Source organism: Egretta garzetta, unplaced genomic scaffold, assembly GCF_000687185.1.
Source record: "Egretta garzetta isolate BGI_Z169 unplaced genomic scaffold, ASM68718v1 scaffold497, whole genome shotgun sequence".
NCBI classification, from domain to species: Eukaryota; Metazoa; Chordata; class Aves; order Pelecaniformes; family Ardeidae; genus Egretta; species Egretta garzetta.
The window spans coordinates 98,386-109,921 of NW_009260349.1; the positions used below are offsets into that span (position 1 = coordinate 98,386).

General features: G+C 44.0%; 2 protein-coding genes across 2 annotated transcripts in view; one reads left to right on the top strand and one right to left on the bottom strand.

Moving 5' to 3' along the window:
* Position 1: 1 nt before the first annotated feature.
* Positions 2-6,758, top strand: LOC104129825 (torsin-1A). The gene is given in 6 exon segments (XM_035898232.1): positions 2-77; positions 175-458; positions 1,739-1,890; positions 1,892-1,906; positions 2,942-3,069; positions 3,172-6,758. Coding segments are annotated over 6 exon segments (933 nt in total). The 3' UTR covers positions 3,450-6,758.
* Positions 6,759-6,894: 136 nt separating this feature from the next.
* Positions 6,895-11,536, bottom strand: part of LOC104129826 (torsin-1A) — a 5,295-nt gene continuing 653 nt past the window's right edge. Inside the window, exons 2-4 of the mRNA XM_009642799.2 lie at positions 9,992-10,167; positions 9,773-9,900; positions 6,895-8,233 (exon numbers count right to left, since the gene is read on the bottom strand). Of these exons, the coding sequence (XP_009641094.1) occupies positions 7,983-8,233; positions 9,773-9,900; positions 9,992-10,167 (555 nt within the window). The 3' untranslated portion in view covers positions 6,895-7,982. The remainder of the gene's footprint in view (positions 8,234-9,772; positions 9,901-9,991; positions 10,168-11,536) is intronic.

The following is an 11,536-nucleotide window of genomic DNA, read 5'->3' on the forward strand; positions in this document are numbered from 1 at the left end:
CATGGGTGGCCACGCTGAGCTCACCCAGTGCATGGCCAGTGACTGGCACTCAGTAGTGACCACACTGAGCTCTCCTGGTGTGTGGCCAGTAACTGGCACCCGTCAGTGGCCATACCAAGCTTGCCTGGTGCGTGGCTGGTGACCAGCAGCCGTTGGTGGCCATGTCATGCTGAGCTCTCCCTCTCCCCGCAGTGCTGAAGGCGCAGCTGAACACCAAGCTCTTCGGGCAGCACCTGGCCAAGGACGTGGTGCTGAAGGCAGTGATGGGCTTCAGCAACAACCCCAGCCCCAAGAAGCCGCTCACGCTCTCGCTCCATGGCTGGGCGGGCACTGGCAAGAACTTCCTCAGCCAGATCCTGGCGGAGCACGTCCACCCCGCCGGCCTGCGCAGCAAGTTCGTCCATCTCTTCCTGGCCACCCTGCACTTTCCCCACCACGACCAAGTCAAGCTCTACAAGGTGAGGAGGGACATAAGGTAATACAGTTACCCTGACACCCTGCACCCCCTCGTGTGGGGGTTTGGCTGTTTGTGCTGCACAAGGTTCCCCAGGTACCTGACAACTGGAGGTTTACAGCTGGGTATTTCCCAAGTTGGTGCTCAAGAGAAATGGACGGGGAAACATATTCAGGAAATGAAAGAGAAAGGCACCAAAATGCCAGGAAATCCAAAGTGAAAGTAATGTGCCAGTGCTGGCCTCTCACTGATGCCATCTGCTGATTCTTGCGGTGCTTGCTGTTAGGAAAGAATCCCGGCATTAAAACTGCACTTACTGGTTGGCTGGGACGGAGATAAGTTTCTCCATAGCAGCGCCTCGGTGCAGTGTTTTGCATTTGCAGCTAAAACAGTGTTGATAACGCACCAGTGTTTTGGCTGTTACGGAACAGTGCTCACAGAGTCTCAAAACTTGCTTTTTCCCTCCCCCACAGTCATAGCGAGCAGGCTGGGGTAGGGAAGAGACTGGGAGGGGACACAGTTGGGGTAGCTGACCCCAGTTGGCCACAGGTATATTCCGTAGTGTATGCTGTCATGCTCAGCAACAAAAACTGGGGCAGTTGCTCTAACACTGGCTGGGCATTGGTCTGCATGTGTCAGGGGCATGAGTGATTCCCTTTGCTTTGTTTTTTCCTCTTTCCATCACCTGTCAAACTGTCTTTATTTTGACACATTAATTTTCTCACTTTTATTCTTTGTCCTCTCTCCCCCATCCTGCTGGGGTGCTTGGCTGCTGGCTGGGTCAACCCACCATGCACTATGCAATGAGAAAGTGTAGCCTGCATGAGAGATTTTTCAAGTGACTTCATTCCTTGACATTGCAGAACTCTGATCTCCATGTTTTAATGTTTGAAGGTACCCAAAACTGATGTTCTGATAGATGTGGTTTCTGTATGAAAGAGGAAACACTGATTATTTTTTTTAAAAACAAACAGAAAGAGGCTTTCTCTTCTTCAAGACTTCCTATCTCAGCCTGGCTTTTGTGCCTTACCCTGACGCTAAGCAGAAAGAATAAGGAAGTCTCTCAACTGTGAGCAGGAAAAGAATTCACATTTAAATTCAGTGTCACAAGTTAAAGGGATCAGTCACAGTGTTTATGATCCTCTCTTCAGGAAAAAAGTATAACCAGCGAGTGTGCGATGTTGACATTTGAAAGGGTGTCGCTCAAGGCTGTAACATCCAAATATTTTGCAGTACATCCCCAAGGGACCTAGTTTTTCAGTGTTTTTCAACCTCTTGTTCCAGGAACAACTGCAGAACTGGATTCGGGGCAACGTCAGTGCCTGTCCCCAGTCTATCTTCATTTTTGATGAAATGGACAAAATGCACCCGGGTCTCATTGATGCCATCAAGCCGTTCTTAGACTATTATGAGCAGGTTGATGGGGTGTCCTACAGGAATCATCTTCCTCAGGTCTGTAGCACCTATTTCAGTCATTTTGACATACTGAGATAAATCTGTGTTTATGATGATAATGATGTTCCTATGGGACCTCACTCAAAGAACAGCAGAAGATCTGCTCTGGAGTGAAGACCCTCTCTGTAGAGACAGAGGGGAGTACTATGAGCTCTTGTGTGGCCTGTGGCTGTAGCAGAGCAGGGCTGATGCTGTGCAGCAGACCACTGCAGTGTGCTGAGCTCACGAGCCTGGCAAAGAGCACAGACCCTGTGAGAGTTCACATTTTGGGGAAGTTCTCTGGGATGGGTGCACCACTTTGGCATGGGTCTGGCTGGGATGGACTTAACTAACTGTCTTCACAGCAGCTGGTTTGGTGCTGTGTTTTGGATTTGTGGCTAAAACAGTGTTGATAACACAGCAGTGTTTTTGGCTGTTCTGGTTGGTGCTTGCAAAGCCTCAAGGCTTTCTCTTTTTCCCATGCTGCCCCCAGCGAGTAGGCTGGGGTGGGCAGGAGGATGGGAGAGGACACAGCTGGGACAGCTGATCCAAACTGGCCTGGGGAATATTGAATGTTGTGTAATGTCACGCTCAGCAATAAAAACCGGGGTAGAGAAAGAAGGTGGGGGTCAGGTTCCAAGGTGATGGTTCTTTGGAGACTGCCTGGGCATTGGTCTGACTGGGGGGGTGGGGAGTGATTTCCTTAGCCTTCCCTGGTGATTTTTTTTCTCCTCTTTTCATTACATATTAAACTATCTTTATCTTAACCCACAAGTCTTCTCACTTTTGTTCTTCCTATTTTCTCCTTCCATCCCGCTGAGGCAGGAAAGAGTAAGCAAGCAGCTGTGTAGGTGCTTGGCTGTTGGCTGGGGTCAACCCACCACACACTGATGGCTATTTAAAGAACTGGAGACTTTCCCTAAATTTTGGCTTACAGGTTTCTGTTTTGGTGACTTGTTTGACATCAAGAAGATTAGCAGTACGCGTAACTGGCTAAAAAAGAAATTGTGTTGTGTCTGTATTCACTACTGTCCATTTTTCTTTTATGAATAGTAATGCAGGTGGTGAATTAATTAATAAAGCAGCTTTTGACTTCTGGACAAGTGGAAAGAACAGGGAAGAGATTCAGCTGAAAGACTTGGAGCCTGCGCTATCTGTAGGAGTCTTCAATAACAAGAACAGTAAGTCACTTTCCCCAGAAAATGGGAAATTCCTTTTACTTCATAACACAAGGTTCATCTCTTGACCCTGCCCTGCTTTTCCCTTTTACCCAACTCCTCCAGGTGGACTGTGGCACAGCAGCCTCATCGACAGGAACCTCATTGACTACTTTGTCCCCTTCCTGCCCCTGGAGTACAAGCATGTGAAGATGTGCATCAGGGCTGAAATGATAGCCCGTGGCCATGCTGTCGATGAGGAGATTGTTCAAGCAGTGGCTGATGAGATGACGTTCTTCCCAAAAGAGCAGAAAATCTACTCTGATAAAGGCTGCAAGACTGTACAGGCCAAGCTGGATATTCACGAAGACATTGTGATGAGAGATATGAAAGCCAGGGGCTGATGACCCTTCAGGTCTCCAAAGCACTTTCAGAGCTTTTGGAAATCTGTATATTTGCACTTAAGCTTTTTTACTGTTGCAGGGAGTATGGTGAAAATACTGTGTGGGCTTTTTAACTTTTTTTTTTTTTAAACTTAACATCCCACTGTTCATTTCTGAACTGGCTGGTATCCAAATGCTGCCCCCTTTGTTTTTCTTTCAACCTATAGAGAATTTCTGAGCGTGACACATACATAGCACTGCATACAGCCTCTCCTGTTTTATCTTTCCAAGTGCTGGGATTATTAAGTATTTAATTCCTCTTTCCACAAAAACTGGGCTAGAGCAAAGGAGAACAGAGGAATTCTTCCAGGCAGTCATATTCCCTTCCTTGTACATGGTGTTGTTCACAGGCTAGTGAAAGGAAGGGCTGTGTGGTATGTTCAGGACTATGATAGTGTCTGCAAGGGTGAACACCTTGATGAGTTGCAGTAAGAAGATGGCATGGAGGAAGGCTTCCTGTCCTTTGCAGCAGATTGCTGCTGTTGTGGCTTCTACAGATGAGCGTCAGCTACTCACGGACAGAAGGGCATGTTTACAATTTATGTCTGAGCTGTGGCATCATATCACATCTCCTGCTACAGTAGTATGGGAAGTCATGGTAAGGTCAGGGAAATCTGTTAGTAAATAGTAGAGAAAGGATGTGGGGGCGGGAAGTAACTGCTCGCCCCTCTGCTGCTTTGGGTTAAAAGAAACTTTATATTTTTCTAAGGGGGCTAAGTGAATGTGTGTGCTAACTCCAGGTCTTCCTAAGCAAAGGGACTCATCTGAGAGATCCAATTGTTAAAACATGCTAGGCCAGTCTCCTGTTCTTAACTAGAGAAATCGTTCATGAGGATTTGATTGTTACAGCTTGTCAGGTTAATCTGCATGCAGGCTCCTGGGCCTGAAGTCCCAGGAGCTTTGGCAGTCCCTCCCCGCTACACCCAATAGCCTAGGAGTGGGTAACACTATTCTCACCTTGCTTGGAAGGCGCTTTCATGGCAGAAGTTATTTTTAATAGTGTATTTTTATACTGAAGTGTAAGCAACAGCAATACAAAGCTCTTCCTAGAAAGCCACACAGAAGGGAGTATGGGAAATGGGAGCAATCAACAACCACCCCATACCTCACTAGAGAAGTATGTTTTATAGTAGCTTTTAACATTAAAGAATGTCTGTGTGGAAGGGTGCATGATGAGTTAGGGAGCTGGGAAGGATGATTTAACCTTCACCCACTTGGTAAGGCTGGGGTTTAAAATTCTGTTACAAGCTTTAACTCTTTCATCATCCATCACTTGTGGTTCAGATACTGTAGCACGAGACAGAAGTGCCTAGGACTTGGTTGATTGTAGTGTTTTTTAAACTGGTACAAGGGATTGGGCTATTTTTGTGCTGCAGATTCTACTCCTTCACTTGTACTTAAACTTGCTTTAAGATGTGATGCAAAACTTATAGGTCTCAACACTATTATGTCAATTCAAATTGCAACAGAGCTTAGCATTTGTTAAGCTCTAAATTAAAAATGTCGATTGCCTTTTACAACCCCACATGGAATTTGTCAAATGTTGGTAAACTGTTCATGCTGATGCAATCTCCAGAGCCAAACACTAGCTAGCCATTAACCTTGGGACATTGGACTGTTGCTTTTCATGTATAGTGTTTTGCCTGTTAACTGACTTATTCATAGGTGTAAATGGTACATCTAGTTACAGTGACTCCAAATACAAAATACTTGTGCAATTTCAAAACACTAAATATTACTACTGTACTGCAGTTGGAATAAATCTCAAATAACTTTTCTCTCTTGGTTTAATAATGTTCAGCTCTAGGAAAATACTAGTTTATGCAGTTTTCAAAGAGCTGCAGCTTTCTGTTAAGCTTCCTTTATTCTTAAAAACTTGTTTATAATAGATAAGCAGATTAAATAGCCTGTTGATATTAAAACAAGCTGAGTCATCCAACAGCACAGTAAGGCAGTCAGCAGTTAGATAAAGCTCAGTAGAAATAAACAGCTATGAAAAAGCCTTAAAATCTCTGCCTGCTCTGCTTCATAGTTATTAACAGTTATCTCCTACCATACTGCCAGGCACTGCAGGATAAATAAGCCTCAGGTAGCTCATTTAACCATTCCTCCTCTCTGTGCTGCATCTGGAAAGCCGTCATTCAAAGCAGCTCTTCACCTCTGCTCTAGCTGGCAAAGGCATGACAGGACTCCAGGCTTTGATCCTATCTCCATGGGCCAGAGCCTCTGCAGCCTCCCTAGTACTGAAAAAGCGCCAGTGTGTAAATAACGGCGTAATTCAAGCAAGGTAGAGCTGTTGGCAACAATGTGCACCTCACTGAACAGTCAGTTGTTCGCGCTGTTGTGAACCATGTGTTGTGCTGTGATGATGCACAAGAAAACTCATTACGGAGCGTATCTGGGAAGCGTACGCTGTCTTGTTCATCAGGACTTTGCACTGTGCCGCTCCGCACACACGACAGCTTGGCTGTTTGGCCCAGAGCGTCAGGCAGATGAAGCTCTAGGGCCAGGCTGCCTCTTTCTATCAAAAGCAGCACTTAATACATCACTGTATTTTAACCATAGCCTCTGATTTTATGAGCACAGCATGAGCTCTTGGAGCGCTCCCTGCAGAAGAAGGTTGAATTAAAGCAGCAGTTGCTTGTACTGGACTTTGTAAGAACAAACAAAATTCAGTCTCAGCGACTGCTCAGCTACTCTCACCTGACCAATGGACTGTTCCTCTGGAGAATCAGACCTTTCCCCCCATTTGACATTTTTATTTAAGTTGTCTGATCCAGTTTCAGGTGGCCTATTAAAAAGAATAATGGCCAAAATTACCCAGTCAAAGCAAGAAAGACACAGTGAGGACCTCAGCTTTGAAACCATGCAGTCTAGAGGGGGGAATGACAACAGGATCAGAAGGATCAAACCTGGCAGTGATTTCAGGCACACACATTTCTTTCACCCAGATGCAGGAGATGCCCCTAGCCAGGTCTGCTGTTTTCAAGAACAGTCAAGAGATTAAACAGAGGCAGTCTCCACCCTTTGAACATAATCTCTACATCCTTACAATGCTGTTCACATACACATCTAGAAAGTCTGCCTCTACAAAAACCGTGCGAGTGTTATTAGTACCAACGGTCTAGAAGTGCAATTTCCACTCCAAACTTCTTTTGTTTCCCTTTCACCAGGTAGCAAAGTCACATCTCCTCCTATCTATTCCCTTTGAACTCAAGAAGGGAGGTACCTGTATTCGAACACAGCTGAACACTTCAGCCAGAAAAGCAGCATGCCCTTCTTCAACTAGTAGGAACTTTGTGCAAAATTAACATCAAATCACTCAATGCAAAGAACACCAGAAGGTAGCTAAGAAATACATTTCCTATGAGAAAAGTTTATTCTGAATAGAAACTGGAGTGAAAAAAAGCCTCTGCAGTGCTCACATTCAGAAACGAGTCTGACACGCTTCGCAGTAACTTCAGTTGACACATCTCGCATCTTTTTTTCAAATGCCTTTGGATCTGTCTTCATCCCTGCCTCAAAGGCACACAGTATGGTGAGAAGATGAAAAAGGGAAACCCCTGCAGGCTCTTCCCTGAATTCTACTATGTAGGTGAAGAGGAGAAACCTCTCTTCCGTTTCCTTGGTGTAAAATTTAACCTGTACACACTTCCCATTAAGTTACACCCTTTCCATGAAGGTGACTCACCAGTCAGCATACTTTTCTCCCTCCTGAGATGGCTCCTGGGAGAGCATACTCTGGGCAACTTTATACATAAAAAAGTAACCAAAACCAGGAACCAGCTACAATGATGTGGCAGTCAAGGATTTTAACTCACTTCCTTGTAATACTAAGTCCGCTCTCTGCTATTCACAGCAAAGAGTTTCATATTCCTGGTTTGGCATGCAAGGAGACCAAATTATACCTTTGTTTTGATAAAGACAATGATACTGCATGATGTCAGATAGAAGACTCTGGATTTTTTTAGTTACAGAATTCTCCCTTATCTTTACTGGAGCCAAGTTGTTCAAGGAGAAAAGACACATATCCTAATGCAGTTACAGGAACATTCCCACACAAGCCCAACGAAGGCTTTCACAGGCATAAGAACTTTGATTAAAATTCTCAATATTGTCTAGAGATCATCCACATCAAACCAAAATCCAATTAAAATTCGGTCATAGACTCAGTCCTTCCATACATGCCAACATTCTGCCAAATGGTTCTGATGATCAACACACGATCCAAGAGTCGTCTTTGGCACTGTCAGACACAGAACCCCGCATTCACAACGCAGTTCGTCCTTACCTTGACAACACAAGGCTGAAGTACCTGGGAGCCATGGCTAGTGACAGAATAAAAATGCAGAGGCACTGCTGCTTATTTACACACCAGTTAAAACATAATGTTCCTTCAAGCACTTTAAAATGTGCTTAAAAATGAAATGTAATGGGTTGTCCACTTTGTGATTAAGTTAAATTTGCTTCTTTGCAGGTTATAGCAATAAAGTGTTAGAAGTCATAGTAGTAATCCAGCTTTGCATCCACAGTTTTACATCCTTTATCTGAATAAATTCTCTCCTCTCTGGGGAAGTAGGTCATCTCGTCAGCTATTCTGGTTAAAATGTCTTCGTCCACAGCATAGCCACGAGATTCAATCTCAACCCTGACGCACATTTTCACATGTTTGTATTCCAGAGGCAGGAAGGGAACAAAGTAGTCAATGAGATTTCTGTCAATCAAGGTGCTGTGCCAAAACCCACCTGCAATGGGAAAGAGAGTTGTTAATAGTCCTCCAGTTAAACACTACCACGGGCTGAACGGGAGCAAGAGGCACATCCTAGCCCTCTGCTACATACCAGTAAGAATTCACCTGCAGTTTTAGGGTCCTATAACGCACAAGTCCAAATACGAGCCCCTTCTCATGGTACTTTGTACATCAAGCTCTGGACAGACACATAAATGTGGTCCACTGCATATGAATTAATGAATTCTGACTGCCTTGCTCCCCAGGTGCTAGTCTCATACTTTCCCCACTCCCACCTAGAGAAGAACAGATTTCCTCTCTCTTATCAGCTCTCCCAGACCACCTTTCTTGCTCCTTTTTTTGGAGCTTGTATCTAACCTTTTTAAGAAGTACAGTAAGTTTGCTTCCCATTATAATTTTAGAGCATAATTATGTTAAAATCCCTTTTCACTAGAAGTCCTGCACGAGAAAACCTAAGAAGTACTGGACTGCCCACAGCAGGGCTGGCACGTCAGCTTGTCGCTCCTAAATAGCTGCCTGAAGGCTTTTTACAGACTGAGCAAGACAGGCTAAGTGGGTTGGGGGCCAAGGAAGTGAATTCCCCACTGTCCTGGTTTCAGCTGGGATAGAGTTAATTTTCTTCCTAGTAGCTGGCATGGTGCTGTGGTTTGGATTTAGGATGAGAATAACATCAACAACACCCTGATGGTTTAGTTGCTGCTGAGCAGTGCTTACACCAGTCAAGGACTTTTCAGCTTCCCATGCTCTGTCAGGGGCACCAGAAGCTGGGAGGGGCACAGCCAGGACAGCTGACCCCAGCTGGCCCAAGGGCTATTCCAGACCATGTGGCATCATGCCCAGTATAGAAACTGGGGGAAGCTGGCCCAGGAGCAGCGATCCCTGCTCAGGGATGAACTGTGCATCACTCGGTGGGTGATGAGCAATTGCACTGTGCATCACTTGTTTTCTATATTTTTTTTATCATTATTATTATTTTCCTCTGCTGTTTTCTACATTTTTTTAATCATTATTATTATTTTCCTCTGCTTGTTAAACTGTCTTTATCTCAACCCATGGTTTGTTTTTTTTTTTATCTATTCTCACCCCCATCCCACTTGGGGAGTGGGGTAAGGAGTGAGTGAACGGCTGTGTGGTGTTCAGCTGCCTGCCGGGTTAAACCATAACACCCATAATAAAACATTTTATTGGTTAAAGATTTTTCAGCTGCTGCAATATCTAGCCTTACTGTCAGGATTTCTGTTTGCTTTCCCTTTAGCCCATTAGTATGTCAATAAATGCACGGTGTAGACTTCCCTCAACATAAGCAATCCAACGGAGGGCAAACATGCTGGTAGCCAAGGTGCACACAGAACTCCTTAACCTTCATTTCATCTCAAGAGCGGACTGTAGGCCTCCAAACTGCATCGTGGTTCCTTGCTAGCCAAAAACTGGAGGCCACATCGAGTAGAAACCATAGCTGTAAAAATGCAGCCACATACAGCCCATCCCTTTTGTGGAGATGTGCCACCTCAATAGCAATCACTGTTTCACTCACTATTTTTGTTATTGAAGACAGACACAGACAGTGCATTCTGGATATCTGTGAGCAGTATATCTTCCCTCTTCTTCCCGTTTCTCCAGAAATCTAGCGCCACCTCTGTTATCTTTTCAGCTCCTGCATTGCTAAGTAAAGAGAAAACAAAGACTGTAGCCGGACATAGTTTTAAAAGGCATCAAGTGTACAGAACAGCAAGCCTGAGAAGCCATTTCTTACCTGAGGAATATGAAGATGGCTTGTCGGTAAGACACCCCATCCAGAAACTCGTAATAGTCCAGGAATGGCTTGATGGAGTCAATGAGTCCTGCATGCATTTTATCCATTTCATCAAATATGAAGAGTGATCTGGGACAGATGCTCACATTTCCCCGAATCCATGACTGCAACTGGTCCTGAGTGGCATAAAAATAAAAGATGCTGAGTTTGTGTTGAAAAGACAGAAAATAGCACTTCTGCTTATTGACCTTTGTCCTGAAAGTCATTTCAATTGTGTCATTCTAAGAGCTTTGGCTCCTTGACTAAAACATCGTTAAAAACTGTAAATAAAATTTTAACAAAATCTCATGCTGATTCTGAAAAAATTTAAGACACAAGAGACGGGATGGGGCAAGCAGGGAATGTCCTCATGAGAAAGATATTCCTGCTAACATAGCAAAAATGAAAGTGCACAGCAGGAGAAAGGATGCATACCACCAAGGAACAGCAGCACAAAGCAAAGATCATTACTTTTGGCAGCACTTTGGTCTAAATATCCTTAGGTGTCAAAGCTATGGACAATATTAAATTTGCTACCTGAACTGCACCAGCGAGAAACAGCGCCTGCAGCCACTGGCAGAAGTAGAAACAGAATTCAATTCTCAGCCCTGTGTTTAATCATTCAGACGTTAGATGAAGACAATTACAAGCCCTTCTTAAAACACAATATTGTTCAGAAGGGCTAATGTTTTATTGTATTTAAAGATTCTCTCACTTAAATGTTGCATTTTTCTCTCACTTAAGTCATTTAAGATCGGTAATGAAGTAACTGGGAAAAAAGGGTTGATCTGCTAGCAGATGAACGAGAAAGTAACTGTTTGGACCATTTTCAGTAATTCTTTTTTTATATTGACTGTTTCCTCAGCTCCTGAACTGCAGAGGCAGCGCAGGAAGGTGTCATTGGGTGTATTTGTGGATAAGAAACAATAGTTCCTCCTGCTGCCTTGGGCAGCAAGTTTCCCAAGTGTATTCACCTTGAAACAAATGCAGAAAATGATCCATTTTATTTTAGATCAACTCAGTTTCAGGAAGGGGAAAAATTAAGCTGTAAAAAAGGAAACATATTTCTTCCATTTAGAAATCAGGTTTCTAGACCATCCTGTTCCCATTTTTAACATACAAAAACTGAATACAAACAGTACTACAAAAAACAGTGGTACTCATTCAAACTCTGCTGTTAACAAAGTTAGTTAGAATAAAAAAACCCCAAACACATGCACCCAAGGTACCACTCCACGATACCCACCTGCCTACAGAACTGCACTGACACTTAGCAAATGGGCAGAACAATTCCAAACATGTTTATCTGAACCTTTCTGACAACACCGTATTTTGTGATTTTCTTTTACAGCTGGGAAATGGATGCATAGAAAAACTAAATAACCTGCTCAGTGTGCAGAAAAACTGAAAAGTACCCACATCTCAGAGAGCAAACTTCAGCTTGCCATGGTACCTGCCACGGTTCCCCAAAGTCATGAACTATTAGTTTTTTGCAGTGCCCACCAG